A 19,901-nucleotide genomic window follows, 5' to 3' on the forward strand; every position below is an offset into this window, starting at 1 on the left:
AGTTTCCTAGAGAAGTAAAAGAGTATACATCTTGGGATAGTGTAGAAGACGACAATCACAACCTTTTTCAAGAAGAATTTTTGAATTCCCTTAGTCCAAGTGGTTTGCCACCACATAAAATCATATTGAAACTAGGAAGTCCTATTATGCTCTTGAGAAATGTTACGCACGAACTTGGTCTATGCAATGGAACAAGATTAATATGCCGCAGTCTGGGTAGAAATTTTATAGATGCCGAGATCATAACAGGTCCTCACAAGGCTACCAGATTCTTTCTACATAGAATGCCCTTGAAAAGTGAAGATAACTCTGGATTACCATTTGAGTTTACACGTCGACTATTTCCCATAAGGCTTAGTTTTGCTTTGACAATAAACAAAGCACAAGGTCAAACAATCTCAAATATTGGTAAATATTTTTGCGTAACCACGTGTTCAGTCACGGTCAGCTATATGTTGCACTTTCAAGAAGAGTCTCACAAAATTCTACAAAAATTTTGGTAAAAGATGGGAATTTACATCGTCGATCTGGTGTATTCACGAGAAACGTGATTTTCAAAGACGTATTGCTACCTAATAGAGAATGATAAAGTGTAAGTAAATCAACTCTCTTTATTTTAAATTTTTAAAAAATACATTATGCACAAATAGTTACAATAATTGTTAAATACATGCTATATGTTCAATGTTAGAATTTGGGGGATGCTAATATATATATTCGATTATCTGTGTTAAACCACATGCAGTTATATGTGACACCCTGTAATTTTTCCATATTTTTATCTCTGTAATGTTTCTCTATTTCTCATCCTCTATTTTATCACGTCTCCCGAATAACCATTTTTGGCATGAGTATTACACTTTCTATATTTATTAATTCAAATTTGAACATTAATTTGTTAGTGCCTAATGGATGAACATATTATTTATGATTTTTTGTTTGTTGATATAAGTTGAATTTTTTTGCTGGTTATGATTTTCCTTTGTGTTTTTCTCAAAAGTTGAAGGATACATGTTGCAAACAAAGTATTTGTATAAATTACATACTCAATTCAATGGATCATATCTACTCGCCCACATCTCATCTGGTTTGTTTTATCAATGAATAAGTTTATGGTCTATAAAATATTATGTTGCTTTGTATTAGTGAATCATATTAAATTAGTTTGTTCGTTTTGATATTGCAGGTGATAATGTATTTATTACGAGCTTCAAGGTATTATAATTTAATCTCTCACATATTCTCAACAAAGTCACTAAATTATTATCTTAGGGTTTCTTATACATTGTTTTATTATAAAGTTTATAGACAAATTTAAATTTTGGTTGGTAGATTTTAAACTCAAATGTTTCAAGATCTAGCAGAGTTCCGATAACAAAATCCAAACTTTCATATGACACATTATACTATATATAATGAGTCATATTTTGATATTTGCTGCATATGTATTTAAATCTAAAGATTCATACATGGAGAACGCGGATGATGGAGGCAGGAATCCTACCAATAATGTCCATAAATAGCCAACACTGCATGTTTTTAAAATTCTTTGTATTACAGTAATAAACTTGACCTTAGCATGGATTTACAAATTTATTATTTCCATTGATCTATCTACTTAATTTGTTGATTACTATTTCAACTTAAGCAAAACATAGTATGTGTATTCCATAAAGATTTAATTGTAATGAAGTTAATTTTATAATTGTTTATATCTTAATTTTAAATTCTGTAACTATTAATAAAATTTGTATTCTTAATATTTTTCAAGTGATCTACTTACAAAATTTCGGTTTTTCTTGACAAATAAAAAGAGTTTGCCAATTTTTACTTTATTTGCCATGAATTTACCGAAATCCTTGCAGTAGTTTAAATTTTGTTATGTCAAATCAATTTTTTTAGTACGCTTTAATTGATTGTTCTATTTATTTTGTATGTTTATGTTGTACTTGGTTATGATTCGATAAAATGAATATTTTTTTTATTAAGCTAGAGCATAGATGATTTAATTTATGCATAAAATGCCTAATGATAAATACAACTTTAATTATTTTTTTCCCTTCAATTTATTAGCTTAATTTAGAAGACAAATGTGAGTTTTTTATATTCAATAAATTTTAGTTTGATGATATTTTGATATTTTTTGGACAATTTTTTGACTATTTGTTTAATTTTTTTATATTAAAGTTTAACGTTATTTCACAGAAGATGATATTACGGTTTCAAAACAATATTATTTTGAATGATAAAAAACTATATCATATTACAAATTGAGGTTGACAGATTTATTTAAACTTTGTAATTCATTACCTTTCATGAATATATTCATGATCCCAAATATTTCGGTGTCATGATATTGTAATATCATAAATAATTAATATTTTAGGTTCGTATATTCATGATATACGTAATGCGTGTGTCACATTGGTCAGTTATATATAAATTATAAAATGTCAATTTTGTTATCTTATCATAGAACATGGACGAAGTTAAAACACTGGCCGAGGTATTTTACTCTAAATTACCGAGAGTTCATCTATGAAACAAAAATGAAAGACTTTTTAATTAACATACATGCTGAATGACCGACCTTCTCTGATCGATCAGTTGCGCCGGAGCCAGAAGTCGCCGCCAAAGGTTGGTTGGCCGACGAGCCTCTGAGAAAGAGTTAGACTTCAAAAGAGAGATATAGAGGAGATCATCCGTAGAATCTGATGGCTCGATCTTCTCCCGAGGGAAGCATAAACATATCGGCGAGTACGAAGAAAATCGCCGTCGATAACCGAATTTCCATCCGTTTCTACTTTCGCATAGCCGATAACATTCTAAAGCAGGTATACTGATTTTATTCGCATGTATTTTGTCATCAGTAATGGTATCGGCACCAATTTGTGAATTGAAGAGGCTTGTTGCCTCTTGGTTCTCGATAGTGACAATGATTTATTTTCTCGTGGAAGAATTTGAATCGAATTTTGTTTATTTTTGGTTTTTCATTGTGTATCGCGGAAGAATGATTTTTTGTGATACAGTAGGGTTTTTGTACCAAGTGAGACCATGATTAAATATGCTGACAGAGTTTGTGTGTTGGAGCAGTGATGTATGTAAGAACTTCAAAGGATTTGAAGCTCTGATTTAGAACTAGACACGCTCGTGTTCAAATTTTATTTGGATTTTCGTCATTAGGAATTGCATATTTTCATCGGCTCAATTTCATGGATTACAACGCATGTTGGAATGTTGTAATTGTTGTTTTGCGTCACACCACTCTAGTTGGTAACAAGTAGGAAAAATCGCGTATAAATTTTCCTCCTATTTTGAGAATACATCACCATTGAACTGGGTAAGAAGTGAGATCGGTTGTTTTGAGCTGAAATAATTGAAAGAATGGGTGTGTCTTAGCTGAGATTTTCCGGTAGCTGTCACCAATATTGAATTCCAATGGAATATTTAACTGAGGGATGTGTTTGTGACTAAATCGAGCAGAGATTGAGGTCTGCTTAAATTTCAAATAGCTATTTTCCCGGATGATGTCTATGAGCATAAACAAGTATGTTTCAAACTGATGAATTAAATCAGTTCTTAAGTGAAAATATAGAAGGTGAACATTTATTGTACTGCTCCTTGGGTGATTGGAAGTGAATTCCAGGACAAATAATTTAGGATACACGGATACTTATAATGCATGGATCGAGATTCTTGCACATTATTTGTTGCTGGGATCCTTTTTCCAGACCATCAGACATGGTTTTCTTTGGTTTCCCTTGAAACAATTTTTTGCTTATCATATATGAGAGGTCATTGTACTGGAACATGCTTGGCTTCGTCTACATTATGGTGAAAAGTACATGAAAACCTGAAGTTTGGTTTTTGCAGAGGTTTCATTCTTTTGTGAATAAAGTGTTTTATTCTCTTTGACTCGATTTTATTTTCAATCAGTGTTTGGATACTATTTTTTGATTTTACTATTTTACTCTACTGTCTTCCTCTCCTTATTTAATTTTGAACTCGAATTACTAGACTTGTTAATTTAATGCCATGGTATCGACTTTTAGATGTGCTTGTAGCACAGCAAATTCATTTCTCTTACTCGTGGATGATTTGGTCACTTTACCACTAAATATTATTTGTTTCATATTTTATCCTCCTCTCTATCCATCTCTTTCAATATTTTTGTTGTTTTCCAACTTTTCTCAGTTAAATATTATTTTATTCTGTAGGCCGACATCTTTCGAGAAGAAAAGAATGTTGTAGATTTGTATGTTATGCTTCTTCGATTCTCAAGGTAAGAAAAGATGTCTTGAGATTCAACGTGTATTTTACAAACAACCCTTTTCGCCAAAAAATGTATCAAGATAGCATGAAATACCGGAGGTGGTTCCGATGAATGTTGTTTGTTGTCTTTTGTTTAGTTTGGTTTCTGAGACAATACCTTGCCATCAAGACTATAGAACATCTGCACATGGAAGTAAACTTTATATCAAACGGGTAAGAGTTGCTATCCATTGTTCGTTTTATATTAATAATTGTTATTTCTGCCCCTTCTATGTTGCGTTTTTTTGGTTATATTTTTAATCTGCATTGATTCCTGAATTTTTCTTTAATATGCAATCCACAGAGACTGATAGCTGCATTGACTGAGCTTGAAGAACTGAAGCCAGCTGTTCAAGCAAAAATTAGGGAGTTGCATGAAAGACAAATTAGTCGGCAAAATGAATCCCGATATTTTCGGCAAAATGAAACTTGGGAATCTTCAGTTCAAAGACCTTATTCGAAGCAACAAAACTGGAGTAGTTATAATAATACAAAGAAGGTACTTCAGTACCCATCTTGTTGTTGGTACTTTCTACTGTTATTTGAATGCCTATTCAGTTTTAAATTAGCTTAGATCCTGAAAGTTTTTTTTCAAGTTAAATTAAATGCTGAATTGATGTGGTCAACTATTTATTGTTTCCCACGAGCTAGTTGTTTACCTAATTATTGTGTTTGACAGAGTCTAGCGCCTGCTACTGCCGAACTTGGATATCATGCATCGAAGGTTCATTTGCTTGCCAAACCGGTAGAAGAAAATCTCAGTAAAATGTAAGCTGTTTAAGTTAACTCTGTCGATCTTTTCATCAGCAGAAAGCATTTAGTTTTAAAAGCTTAATTCCTCCTCACAGGAGTAGGCACTGATATGTAGAATTAAATAATGTATGCATACTTCGATTTTATTGTGGCTGGAAATCCTTGTCATTCTCTCAACTAAAAAATACATTTCCCATTGTAGAATATGATCCTAAATATGAGTTCTTTAATTTCAGTTCCTTTTGAAAATCACTCATTGGAAACCGAAGTAATTTGTGAAACTTGTTTTTGCTTTTTATCCTGTGTAAAATGTTGGCACTATTTGTATCATTAAGACTGTTTTAAATGTTAATGTTGATCTCACTTTCTTTGAAAGGTATTGCAAAATGGGAAATTTTTATTCTATAAATGGTATTCACTAGTTTGTTTTATTGACAATCTTGAGACGACCTTATATTTAGAATTTCTGATTTTTAAAAATGTAGGTATTATATTCAACATATTAAATCACAATTTTCAATATAGTTGATGAATAGTTGAGGATTTAAATATGATCATTTCCGACAGATTCAAGGAGGCAACAAAGATTAGTCTAACATTACAATACAACATTGTACATACTGGTTTGAATCAATTGGATGCATGCAAAGATCAACTGATTTGTGAATGTTTATGACATATGCATGCACACAGTTGTATATCATGATACTGGACGCTCTCTGCAGAAATTCTATTTTTCCCAAAAAATTGACCTAAACTTACGTCAATGTGCAAATAATGTTTTCCTGCTATTTTGGGCAGATCAATCAGTATTCCCCGCCCAAAGGAGGAAACTCTGATTAGACATTCTATTTTGGGCCCGAACGGGCTACGTGGACAATGGCAACCTCCTCCTATTCATAAGGTGATCCTGACAATTCGTTGATGAATATGCATAATGAAAGCAAATTTTAATATATATATATATTATTTTTCATTTTTTTTGCAGATTCAATATCCAAGAAATGATGACTTTACTCCTATAGAGGTTTCAAGGTAAACTTATGTATCTGAACCACAAATTTAAGAATTTTTTTGCCGCTTGATTTTATCGTTCGAGTTAAATTTTATGGAAGGCTCTTGGTTATCTACATATATAACTTGGTTTTTGAGAACTTTTAGTTTCTTTAGTGATACGCTGCTTGTTTATGATTTGTTGATGGACATATGATGATTATACATGTTTTGTGATTCTTGTAGGGACAATAGCACTCAACTTTCTATCAAAGATGGAACTGTGACAGGAAATGATGGTGGAAGTTCAGAACAAGAAAGAATTGTTTTGGAATCTGTAGTTCAGCCAAAAAACTATTGTCAATCAATAAAGAATCAAGAATTTGATTCACTCATCTCTTTTGAACCTATTGAAATCGTACCGCAAACAGAAATTATTAGACAACCTTCGCCTCCTCCTGTTTTAGTAGATGTACAGGATCTTATCCCCACGTCAACTCCAGATTCTGAGACTATGCCCGAATGTGGGCAGGAGAATTCTTCTAGTGTCTCTTTTATTCGCTCTGAAGATCCTCTGCAGTTGCATATAGTAAGGTGTTAGAGTATTTTTTTCAATGTGAATGATCTGCGTTTTTTATCTGAAATCAGGTGTTACCGAAGAGTTCTTTAATTTAAATATTCCATATTCGATCTTAACTTGATTTCTCTGCAAAAATATCTAACGTTTGTAGCAAGCTTCCACAGTAAAGAAATTTCGAGAAGTATACATACTCATTGTGCTTGTTCTTTCTTCAGTCAACCCAAATGATGGACAGTTTTATGAAGCTGGCCAAGTCTAACACGGATAAAAACTTAGAAACATGTGGGATCCTTGCGGGTTCTCTTGTAAGTACCAATACCATTTAGATCTTCTATTTTGATGTTTAACAATCACTAAAGTCATCATTTCAAATTTGTAGCATTATTTACTAGATGCATTCTTTAGAACACACCTGTTATTTGTCACAGAGAAACCGAAAATTCTATATCACAGCTCTAATTATTCCAAAGCAAGAATCAACATCAGACTCGGTAAGCCAGAGTTTTCCTCTTACATATGCACAATCACTTGACAAGAAGCTCACAGCGTCTGAAATTTGTTTTAATCATTCTGGTCAAGCAGTGCCAAGCCACAAATGAGGAAGAAATATTTGAAGTGCAGGACAAACAAAGTCTTTTTCCACTTGGATGGATTCATGTACGTATAATTTTGGCTTTAACTGCTCAGTGATAATGCTATTTATTGATTTTATTTATTTATCCTTTGAGTAAGGTGTCTCTGTGTTTGTCCATTTATATTTAACTACACTTCTTCTATATGAGTTTGTAGAATCAGGTCTTCTTGTTCTTATGTTTCTCTCAGTAATTCACTGGGTGTCTATAGCAGTGATTATGAACTCCATCATTATGCGGTTATTTTATCTTGCCACCAAGTCATGTGGACGGAATTAACTCCGCCATCACTGTTCTGGTATAGTCAATAATTCACAATTGGCACTTGTAACATTCTCAATAATATGCTTTAGACATATCACATTGGAGAATAACACTTGTTTTTTATGAGCACAAAAATAGTCAAATAGTGATATACTCGATTTACTTTAAAAAATTGTAAGTAGCAGCTCTCTGCTGTAACAAAGCTTTACTTTGTCCATTGTAAAATATGCAATTTTTAAAGATATTTTACAGCAAGGACATAATTATTTTCATAAGATTATTTTGAGGGAGCCAGAAGGTGATTACCCTTCACTTACTGCTTCTAGGACTCAATGAGCTTCTGTCTATATCGGACACAGTAACCTAAGTGAATATCAGGCTTAATGTTCTATCTAAGACCCCTTAGTTATTGACATGGAATCCTGTATTAATTTGGAATAGAGACGCGGATTTTAATTAAGAATAAAAATCATATTTCGAATGAGAATAATATTTGAGGTGCTCCGATTATAATATATTGGAAATCAAGGTTTCCTTGTTTTTCAGGTTCTTGTTAAATTTGAACTTGTTCCCCTAATCGATTACGAATGTCGGATTCTATAGATTCTATGTACGCGTGCGTCATGCAAACCATTTATCCAAGGTTTACCATCTCTTGCTACGTGTATCTGATTCCTCCTGTTTGGATAGTCAGCAGCTTGGATAGCCCTGCTCTTTTAACAAAATAGCCCTTACTACTGATCTGTCGACTTCTACATATGTTGGTTTTTTTTATTAAAAGTAGTTACAGGGGGTTCCTGAATGGTCTGCTCTGAGTATTGAGCTGCTGACTTCTGAACACTTGAGAAAATTTCACACCTCCTCGACTACTCTTTATAGTCTACTAAGTTCGGTCAACACTTTTTGGCCCTTACTGTTTGTCACGAGGAAAGATTTATTCTTTGCTTTTTTTTGTATCCAAGCATCCTTTTCTTCCGCCTTCCGGTATTGGTTCTACCTTTCATTGCTCCTTTTTAAGGGATTGCTTTTATAACTCTAAATATTTAAGCGGGTGCCATCTGATGCATGAAAACTAAATAAGTTTTACTCTCAAATCTCATGCTTCCGGAGCCCATTCAGCAACTCTGAAATTTAAACCATGGATGGTTTTGGTAAATAAACCAAGAAACTTTGGTGCTGTTTTGTTGGAATGAAGTTGACAAACATGCGAAAGTTAAGGCTCGTCTTGATAAGGAATGCCTGTGTGTTTTCATCGCGGGATAGTAGTGAATTGGATGAAGTCTGCGGAGAATTTTGGGAAAGGAAACCTGCTTCCTCTATTGTAGTGAATTGGATGAAGGCTGTGGAGAATTTTGGGAAAGGAAACCTGCTTCCTCTATCGATGAACTTGCAAGGAAGTGAGATGTGACTTGTGAGGGAAACTTGTGGCATATTATGTTGGAAGACAACTTTCTCGAGCATGAGAATGCTGAGTTCTCAGTGATACTTTTCATTAGACAAGTTTTACTGTCTACAACAAAAATATGGTGTCCGAACACTTTCCACAGCATAGCCTAAGGATTTACGGTCTGAAATATCTTTGTGGCCCATTTTTTTTAATTGCTCTTGGCACCAAGCATGTATCTTTCACAAACCACATTAAGTATTAACATTTGACTAACTGATTGATGTTATGCAGACACATCCTACACAATCTTGTTTCATGTCGTCAATTGATGTTCACACGCACTACTCCTACCAGGTAAAATCATGTTTCATTGACCTCCTTATATTTTGGTGGTTTGCTTACTGCTTATTAGCTTTCCACTATTTTTCAAACACATCTTTATGTATTTTGCAGATAATGTTACCCGAAGCTATTGCCATTGTCATGGCGCCAAAAGACTGTTCCAGGTTAGTTCTAACATTATCATCGCATACATGTCCTTTTTTCATCAAACGGAAAGTCGCATATTTAACTGGAATTTTTTGTTCACTCAGAAACCATGGCATTTTCCGGTTAACGACAGGCGGAATGACAGTCATAAGGGAATGCCCAAGACGGGGGTTTCATTCCCACGATCCCCCTTTGGATGGTAGCTCTATATACAGACATTGTACCGATGTTTATATGGATTCCAATTTGAGATTTGATGTTATGGATCTACGTTGATCTGTTTGCAACTGGATTCATCAAGGATTCATTAATTTGTGAATTTCATTCATCAATGACACGATTGAAAGAAATGTCCTCGTATTGTTTTCGGACAGATGATCGCATATGGTTTCCGAGATGGAGATGGAGATGGAGATGAAGTGATGTGTCTTGTTTGAATTTGACTGACCGAAATACGTAATACTTTCTCATCATCTGTCATATATATTCACTCTTTTTCCCCCGAGTACATGCATTTTAAATTTTCAACTTCAGTACTTTACTATCAATGGGATGACGTTCCAAGTAACAGATAGCTAATTTCTACAAAAATATAAGTTCTCTAAGTCAAAATTAACTAAATCTGACAAACATATTTGTCTTGTTAGGCCCTTCGTGGTGGTATGGTTTTCACAATCTCCTCGTTTATCAAATATTGTTTATATAAACAGGTTATTCATGTTTTTAGAAACAAAATAATAACTACCTAGTTTATATATTTACTGCTCCTAGTGAATTGATGTTGAAATAGGACACCATAACAATAAATAAATAAAGAGATGCTTTTACCCAACGCATGATTATGATTTAATATCTTGGATAGCTCTATATCAAGTTAAATATTTTTCAATATTAATTGTGATGAATTTTGAGTACATCAAACATGATTATTATTTAAATTCCTTCTACAAATCATTTCTACAGTCAAATCATTCTATCCAAATAAAAAGATTCGAAGGTAGTGATTTCAAATCCATAGTAACAAATCCATATATGTTTGTTTTAGAAAAGCTACCTATAATAGATTTTAAATCACAAACTAGTTATTTTTGAATCGTTGTATATGAAATCCAAATCGTGCGCCAGTATATATATGTACAGTGCTCACAGATATATGGTGGTGGTACGAATCAACCAAAAAGAGTAGGTCTTTTGTGAGATTGTCTCACGTAGGTTTATATTTGAGACGAGTTAACCTTTCTCATATTTAAAATAAAAAATAATATTTTTTATAAGTGATCCAAATAGAATATTCGTCTCATAAAATTCTTGAGACCTTTTATGTTAATTTGTATGAAAAGGTAAATGGAAACTATGGGCTGTAGTGTAGTGTGATCTCCATAATTGGTACACTGCAACCTCAATTAAGTACGAATCATTTATCGTTTCGGGAAACAATATATATAAAAAAAATGGTTCTCTTCGAAAATTATGGAAAATATTGAGAATAGAGGCTTCTCTTAAATTGAATGCCACTTTCTAAGTTTTATTACATCAACTTTTGAATACAAGTTTTACCTTTCAAAACAAAAACTCTGTCATTTTGAACTTTCATTATATATTTTATATTATTTTATTAAGTTTGAGTTTCTCGCAACTAAGATGTTATAACATATTATTCTTGATATAAATTCTATCTAAAAGTAAATGTATTAAGATAATAATTGCTAATTATTTATATAAAATATTGCTAGAGTTAAATGTTAAAGTATAATGTTGTGTATGAAATTATAAAATATTGTCCAACTTATTTTGACTTCTTTGAATTAATTTTATTATGAATTATACAAAACATTTCGGAGTAAAAAAAATGCCATAAACTTGTATAAAGATACCAATGTTAAGCATACACAACGTATGTGATTTCACAAGTTTTGATGAAATCCTTCCTATTATGATTAAGAAAATATTTTTCAATACACGATTTTGGAATTTATATCAGTTTTTAACAATATATTATCGATATTTTTTTTTATGTTACAAGGCATCCAAGTTTCATCCAACTAATTCCCTAGGTGAACGGCTTTGATGGCATCTCTCACAGGTCGTATTTTGTGAGATGAATCTTTTATTTGAGTCATCCATGAAAAAATATTACTTTTTATGCTAAGAGTATTACTTTTTATTGACAATATCAGTAGGATTGACTCGTCTCACAGATAAAGATACGTGAGATCTTCTCACAAGAAACCTAGTCTAATGCACCCTGTGTATAGATTAATTGGTTGTTGAGTGAATCATACTCCTCTCGAGTAAATCCCTATCGGTATATGAATCTAAACTGAAACTTTAATTGAAGGGGCCGAATCGTGTTTACTACCATACGATGGTGCATTGTTAAGTGTGTCCCTCTCGCATTCGTTCAAATAGTTTCTTAACTATCCAACCGGAACTCCAGCCATCTAGAAAGCGCTCTTTTTCCTATTCAAAGATCAGCCCTCGACAAAGGTATCTTGATTCCTTGCGGCCGGGCCGTTTTCCCGCTTCCTCTTCCTTTGGTCGAGTGAGTCTGTTCTCAAAAATATTAGGGGCGTACCATAAGCAAGGCCCCAACCTTACATGCAGCCAAATGCTTGAAAAGGCCCAGACACTCAAGTCCAAGATTCATCAGATCATGCTGGTTGAAACTCAAACGCCATTAACAAGACAAGGCAACCATTCAAGAACTACAAAATTTGGTACAAAACTTGACTGGTCAAAATGCAGCTCTACCTGCCTTCACTACTCAACTGCAGGACGAGGACGATCCAGAAAAGGATGCTGAGGAGGATCCATAGAAAGACCCTGAAGAAGATCCAATGGAAGATGAAGTCATAGGATACGATGAGATTATAGATTACTTGATCTTTAGTATCATTTGTAACAAGGATTTGCAATCAATTGCTTCTGTTAGCATCGTCCAACTTTGATTTATATGTTTCTCATCGTATATGAAATCAATAAAAATTTATTCGACTTATTCATTGTTTGATTTCATGTTTGAACCACTATTGTTTCATATGTTTGTACCATCTTACAAACATCTTAGAAACTCTTAGGCGTGTAAGAAATGGCTGAAAGACTTCAATGTAACAAAACTCAACCCGCGATATGCCAATCGCAATAATGATCGCAACACCAACAACAACGAGGATACACTACCACCACCAAGAGTTGGCATTAGTAGAGAAGATCTGATGTCCATAGCAACTATTGTGCGACAACCCTACAAGGATTGGTCCATTCAAACGCCAACACTAATCAGCCACCACCACCGAATGGAATCAAGAACCATTATGGATCCCTCAGAAGGAATCGAGTCCCAATATTTGAAAACAATCCTGACCTAGAAGTTGGTCAAGGCTGGCTCAAGAATATTGAGACCTAGCTCCAATTGCTTGAAGTGCCAAATGAACTTAAGGTGACTATGGTAACACCGTTTCTAGAAGAAAAAGAGGTCAAATGGTGGAAGACAATCTTACCAAATATGACAGAAGTGAGACCAATCACATGAAAAAGGTTTCGAGAAGTGGATTTGAATGTAACATGCCTGATAATGGACCTATTGGATATAAATTAATGGGTTTTTAATTTAGTAAAATTAATTACTAACTGGCCCATAGATTATCAATTATTGGATAATCAACTTTCAATTCCTTATCAATTTATAAAAAGTACAATTATAATTAATTACTAATTATAAATATATAATTTCAATTCAAATATTTTATTATGTTATAAATCAGTTTATTTTTATAGATGAATTTTCTTATTTGGTTACATTTGCGACCAAGATAAATATGACAAGATAATATTTGTAAATATTTTTTTTTCTTTCTTATAAATAAGGTCATTGAGTTCAATGAAAATTGCACTCGAGTATTGACTCATTCTCTCTTCTCTCATGAATGCTCTCAACTCATTTATCTATTCTTTTATGATTCTCTATGGTTTATAACATATTATCTGAACAATATTATAACCAATTGAGAACAAAAATAATTCTCATTCAATTGATACTATTGGAATATTATAATATGTTGTCAATACTCAATTTTATAAGATATTCATTAGTACTATAGAAGTATACTTGGCCAAGGGTCAGATCTGACCCGGACCAAATCGAAACCAGCCTATGGTCAACTGGCTGGTTATTTGGCTCGACGCGTTTGACCAGAAACAGTGACCGAAACATCTTAAGGCTGTCCGTTTACGGTTTACGAATAAAAAACCCGTCGACCCAATGGTTCGGAAATTTTTAAATTTTTTTATTTTAACTCAACGAATGCGATTAACTAATCAAGTGACCGTTGGAGATTAACAGTCACAATGGTTGAATCTAGACGTTACAAATTTTGAAAATTTGTAAGCTCTAAAAACACATACTCAAACACCTGAATAATTTGGTAACAAAACTTTTATAAACAAGTTTGCTACTTAATTATCCCATTGATCATATAACATGACCATGACAATATACACAAAGCAACCAATTTCAATGCAAAGGGACAAGTTAAATTTTGTCGCAAAAGAAATATCATACAAAATGTTGTCACAATTATGCTCATATCCGAAGAACACTAGACTCCACATCTCCACCATACACATCCTCCCTAACAGAGTGCGTATGCAGATTCCTCGTAAATTTCGTGGTAGTGTCCAGAAAATAGAGAAGCAGCGACATCACGCAGCAGCAAACGAACATGGGTATAGGCCCGAAAACCCAGAGAAAGAGAGGGAACGACAAGTAAAAAGCTCGGAGTCCAAGTGACCAGAAAAAGGAACCTTTGTTCAAGTTCATTTCGACGTATTCGATAAAATCTTTTCTGTCTACAGACAGGGGCACCGAGACCAGAAAACTAACATGGGCATAGTACCTTATAGACTGCACGTTGCAAAAAAATGCAAAAAGAAAGCACACTAATATAGCAAAGAACTTGACAGAAGCCATTACAGAAGATTTATTTCCATGTATAGACTCTAGAGAAGAGGTTGATTGGTTGCTGACGTACACACTGATCAACGAGCTGAGAGTGATGGCCGTGGTCGCCAAAAGTGTGGACGCCATTATATTGTTGCGTAGCGTTTAAACTGCCAAGACGCCATTTTTGAGTGGATCCTGAAAATTTAGTTCACAAGTTAACTCTGGTTTGCTATCAGTACCTTTATGTCCCAAGCAGAAAAAATAATCTACATAAGTAGCCAAATAAAGTGAGGAAAATGGAAACTTCATGTTGGGATAACAAAATGCACCAAAAGCTGGGTGAAAGAGTATTACTGAAAAAAATGATACTAAGACGAGAAATTATACTTTAATGTTTCAAAAACAGGCTAGCATTCATTTTAAGTAAGATAGTAGCAACCCATGGAAATAACCCAGCTTCTTGTTCTTGCAACATGACTATTTTCTGAAGTCCATTTTGTAGAATCATGCATAACACTCCACGACAGCTCATACAACTATTTGAAGCACTTCTTATGATCCACTCCATCGCTTTTCTTTCTCTTTGATTATAGTGTTCGATAAGTTTTCATTATGAATTGAAGGTAACTGATGATTTCTGTCGGTCGGAAAGATTACTCATATGTATAAGGATTAAACTGACACAAATATTTGCTGAGGTAACATAAATATTTAAAGAGCAATCTAGTGCGGAATCAAATTTTCACAGCCGAAATAAGCATTCTATAAATTTTATGGCATTTTAATAACAAAGATAACTCTTTCGATCATTTTTTTCTATGTATGAACTGAGATACTTATAAGAGTTTGACAGCACACAAATAATATCCCTATTTCACTTTAAACAAGAAATTTTGTTCAACTCGCTGACTGCCAGTAGGCGAAGCCCATGGGATTTAATCTAGATACAAATTTGTCAAATTTCATAAATATCCTCAAGCATCAACTTTTAGAATGAGCTTCTCAGCATCTAGCATCTAGCATCTGAACTTGTTTGTAAACACTAATTGATTGATACATTTGATAGGAGCATTAAGGACTAACCAGTCTAGAAAGCAATTCTAATATATTCAGAAGAAAAAACAGGGCCATATGAAATGGAAAAACTTGATTAATATATAAACTGGAGTTCTTAACTTCAGCAATTTTTTGTAGCCTAAATTTTTTCTATTTCATTCTGGAGTATGGCTTCAAATGCCATAAAGAACTTGTGGTCATTTGTGTGCAGCCATCACATTTATTGGTCCACAGAGAATTTTTAAGGGGGTATCTGAGTCAAGAAGAAAGTCCTCTATCAATACGCAAATATCAGCTCAAAATTAAATTTTGGAAGCCATAACTAATTTAAATTCACTTTACATATCCTCCTAATCCACTCTATATGCACAAGACAATTTACTATGTTAAGCTCAATCGATGATATCACAGCCAGTGATACTACTTGCCCTGCTGACCTGATAGCAGCAGCATACGATAAACAATCAGTGGTTCCATTAGAAAAGTTAACTTTATCCCCTGATAATTACATTACTCTTTGGAAAGCTTGAAACTGGAATCCATACAAAACTTTTATCCACACCCCCAACGCACACACCACAAACAAAGAGAAAAACATGGAAATTTGATAGACACCAAGAATTCCTGTAAAGTAATTATGATGTTTGATCAAATTTGGCACCTCAAGAACATGGCGTTGCTATAAAATATTAACAAAAGATCAAACACTTCAGAATCTGATGGCTTCCAAGTTCAAATGGCGGCCTAAAAACAATGAAATATCACAATTAATTTGCAGCCCAACAACAGAAAAAAAAGGAGAAATACATTTGCCCAAGAACCCACACACACACACACACACAAAAAAGATAGATGAGAGTGAACGAGACTCACAGACATCAAGCAGAAGACCCATTTGTGGCGACTTTCAACATTGAGACCGATTACAGTTCTTCTGGGATTGCGTATTATATTGTAAAGAAGCCAAAAATGGTACGCCAACAGCACTCCCATGCCTAAAGGGACTAGCACGAATTCCAGTAGATTCTCGTCCATAGCCAACTCACTCAACTTTCCGGCACCAATTATTTCACAATTTACTATAGAGTAAATAAGATGCTTCACCTGTTCTTCGCCTATCATTTTGCTGGTCCATCCCGACATGTGGCAGCACCAATATAGCTACACCAAACCGTACTGGAATGTGCAGCATAAAATCGAGTAAAATAAGAATAGAACAAATCAGGGATATAAACAAGTCGAGTCAAGCCGAACAATATTACATTCGAGCTCAACTTTTATCATTAAAATCGAGAGTTGTCTGATTTGAAAATTACTAAGCTTGCGATTAGCTCGAGTTGTTAATCGATCGTTTATCATGTTTAAAGAGCATGACTCGTATTCGAGCTCGTTAAAAATACTCATTTTCGAGCTTATTAAATATGCTTATTTATAGCTCCTCCATTATTTTTAGCCAAAAAGCGAACTAAGATGAGAGAATTTAATATCTTGAATTTCACTAAAATAGCAATGTGGGACAAAAATTCATGGCCCAAAAAAATATCCGAGCTCTAACCCAAACTCAAGCTTGCGAATTTACGAGCTGAATATTCTTAATCTCGAGATCAGTTCGATAAGCTTAATAAACGATCTCAAACGAGATTTTTACCGAGCCGAGCTACGAATATTCGCGAGTGGCTTGGTTCGTTTACATTCGTAGAACAAATTATATAAATATTGAAAATTATATGAACAAACTATATACGTATTGGAAATTATATGCTAAAATCTACTAGATGAAGGAAGGAGTTGTCACACCCCGAGACCGAGGCGTCGGTGACATCCGACATAGTTAATCAAATAACAATAAGTCTTAAAATAGCCAAATACCAGTCTATTTCATAAAATTTCATTGTCTTTACATGAAAAGAAAAATACAGAGGTAGCGGAAGCGAAAAGTACAAACATTACTAAGAAAGACAAAGGAACACTAATGGGCTTGAACATCCATAACTTGAATTCCTTCCTTCTAATTCTTTACCAGTCCCAGAACTGCTCATGCTCCTTATGTTCTACATGTTCTTCATTTTCATATGGAGAGGGACGTAAGAGGGTGAGCGTTTTGGGAAACACTCAGCAAGTGGGGCTGATCAAATACCAGAAAACATTTGATACATAATACTTTTAAAACATTCTTCTTTTTACATAGCATAATATATCAGAGTTGAATGAACAGAATTCAAACATTGAACAAATCAGAGCTTCAGAGTTGGATGAACAGAAATCAGACTTAGAACAAATCGGAACTTCGAATCAGAACATTTCATAACACAACTTATCAGAACTTATCAGACAAACAAATTGTAATGATCATGAGATATCTTTGATCTTGGGCTCCCTCTGAGGCCTTCTTTTGTAAATGAGCTCCCTCTAGGGTCTTTTCCCATATCCGGGCTCCCTCTGGGGCCTTCTCCCATAGACAGACTCCCTCCGAGGCCTTTATCCTCACAGATTTTCCCGATGCATCATTATTAGATCCATACTTATAACTTATCATTCAGAGATGGATTGGTTTGAACAGAGCGACACCAAGACAAAACGAAGCGAAGGGCATGAACAAACAACGAACGGAACGAAACTATTTTGAAATAACTTAGAATTTTGAAATCATCACTTATACACAACATGAACCTATTTACCTGAAAGATTGTCCAAAAAATCTTGGAATGAACAAGTTGGAGTTTGACACTGAAAAATCAGTCACCTTGCAAAAATGGTTGCGCCTAATTGAAGGATCGGTCTGAATTTTGGATATGTTGCTCCAAACACGTGTAGGTATATAATGAACGGTGCATATCGGATTTGGACGTGTAAAACAATGAAAAATACTTTCTGAAATTGAGTAGAATTTTTGGTACTCGAAAATTACAACTTTTGGAGATAACTCTTGATGTTGTTTTGGTGTGATTTCACTCATTTCTTTGCACTATTTATAGGCACCAACGTGACTTTAGGTCTTCATCCTTGCATGGTGTAGAACCCAAAATCAGTACACGTAAAACACATGCATTTATTTAATTGTTAAATTATCTAATTAAGTTTGAAATGAATTTAGTGATGCATGATTTATGAAATTATATTATTTTAAATTATTTATGTTTATGTGATGCACGTTAAAATGTTTCTCGAGTTTCATGTTTCAGGCGATTATTCGATGCAGGATCAAGGAAAAGAGGCCACGACGATTTTGGCAATTTTAAAATGTGCTATTTTATTTTAAGTTAAGAATGAGGTATTTTAAATGATTTATTAAGTTTTTAGCATTTTAAAGCCTAATTTATTTAATTAGTGATTTTAGGATTTTAAAAGTTTTAAAGTTTAGCAAGTGTGCATTTCATTTTTAAATTAAGGAATTTTATTAAGTTAAAAATGGGTTAGCATTTTTAATTGTTTGCTAATTATTAATTAAGCACAATTTATCCCTTAATTATTAAAAAAACTCACACGCACACACACACACCGAGACACACACACACATACATGTTTTTACACACACACACACATTTCATTTCACTACATCTTTTTTTTCAACAAGAAACCCTAGGGTTCCTTGAGTTCTCTCAGCAGCCGCCCCTCTCTTCTGTACTTTCCAGCAAGTTTTCGTCTCTTTTCTTCAAAGAAAATCGTGCCACGTTCGTCCCGGATCAACCCTCGCATCATCCCCGCTTCGGTATCGTCGTTTCGGTAACGTTAAATATCAAAAGGCATGTATAATCTTTTATTTCTGCATCAATATTGTTATATTATATGTTCTTATGTTTATTATGCGTAAAAATCCATGTATGTTGTAAAAAGTTTGAGCAAAAATTTGTTGGATCGGTTTTGAAAAGATTTTAGATATGAAAAGTCAAAATTTGTTGTCATTTTAAATACTGTGATTTTTTGGTCGATTTTACGGAAAAGCTTTCAACATATAAAACGTAGAAATATTCGATACCTTCGATTTGAAAGTAAATTCAAAATATTTGGATAAGAAATGAGCGAGTTATGATTGTTTTCGTGGGACTGCTCAAATTACATTTTTTTAAAAATGCGTTCTTGATGTGTTCTTGAAGTTTTTGAGTTTCATGCTTCGTTGGGCACCGCCGTGCTTGTGCTACTGCATTTAGATATGTTATGGGATGTATTTAGGTGTTATTTGGTGGTTCATTTGGTCCGGAGATGGCTTGGGATATAATAGTAATCGTAGGAAGCGAAATGATGTCGAATTACGGGTTATTGTTGTATTGAAGTTGCTTGTCGATGCTTAAGGATGTTTGGGGTGTTTGTACGGATTTGAATCAATGTAATAGCATCCTAGGATGAGTATCGAGGTATTGGTCCATGGTTCCTAGGCTTGGATTGGAAGAATGAATCAATAAGTTAGTGAATTTTCGCGAGTTTGCAAGTTCAGAGGCTACCTAGACCCCTTCCCGGACCCGGACACGGAGTTCGTGCCCTTTTTTCTTCAAAATA

General features: G+C 33.9%; 1 protein-coding gene, 1 long non-coding RNA gene and 1 pseudogene across 2 annotated transcripts; 1 reads left to right on the forward strand and 2 right to left on the reverse strand.

Annotated features, from left to right (window-relative positions):
- The first annotated feature begins 2,522 nt into the window (after window positions 1-2,522).
- Window positions 2,523-9,912, forward strand: LOC142540933 (AMSH-like ubiquitin thioesterase 1). The gene is made up of 14 exons (XM_075647413.1): window positions 2,523-2,834; window positions 4,218-4,282; window positions 4,410-4,485; window positions 4,616-4,810; window positions 4,991-5,079; window positions 5,866-5,968; window positions 6,053-6,099; window positions 6,304-6,646; window positions 6,853-6,942; window positions 7,066-7,128; window positions 7,220-7,294; window positions 9,212-9,274; window positions 9,374-9,426; window positions 9,514-9,912. Exons 1-14 carry the CDS (start codon window positions 2,715-2,717, stop codon window positions 9,683-9,685), a joined length of 1,554 nt encoding a protein of 517 aa, XP_075503528.1. The 5' UTR covers window positions 2,523-2,714; the 3' UTR covers window positions 9,686-9,912.
- On the reverse strand, window positions 7,820-9,205 carry LOC142540934 (uncharacterized). The gene is made up of 2 exons (XR_012819184.1): window positions 8,900-9,205; window positions 7,820-8,840 (listed from the first exon to the last, which is right to left on the reverse strand). It is a non-coding gene; the product is annotated as an uncharacterized LOC142540934 (long non-coding RNA).
- A 3,943-nt stretch (window positions 9,913-13,855) lies between the features above and the next one.
- On the reverse strand, window positions 13,856-16,589 carry LOC142540935 (uncharacterized; annotated as a pseudogene).
- Window positions 16,590-19,901: the final 3,312 nt, after the last annotated feature.

This window comes from Primulina tabacum, chromosome 3, assembly GCF_025594145.1.
Source record: "Primulina tabacum isolate GXHZ01 chromosome 3, ASM2559414v2, whole genome shotgun sequence".
Classification (NCBI taxonomy): Eukaryota; Viridiplantae; Streptophyta; class Magnoliopsida; order Lamiales; family Gesneriaceae; genus Primulina; species Primulina tabacum.

Excerpts from the sequence above, each read along its gene's own strand:
- LOC142540933 (XM_075647413.1), top strand. The coding sequence starts at position 2,715 with ATGGCTCGATCTTCTCCCGAGGGAAGCATAAACATATCGGCGAGTACG. Across the intron at positions 4,283-4,409 it reads ATGCTTCTTCGATTCTCAAG|TTTGGTTTCTGAGACAATAC; the intron begins GTAAGAAAAGAT and ends TCTTTTGTTTAG. Across the intron at positions 9,275-9,373 it reads ACACGCACTACTCCTACCAG|ATAATGTTACCCGAAGCTAT; the intron begins GTAAAATCATGT and ends TGTATTTTGCAG.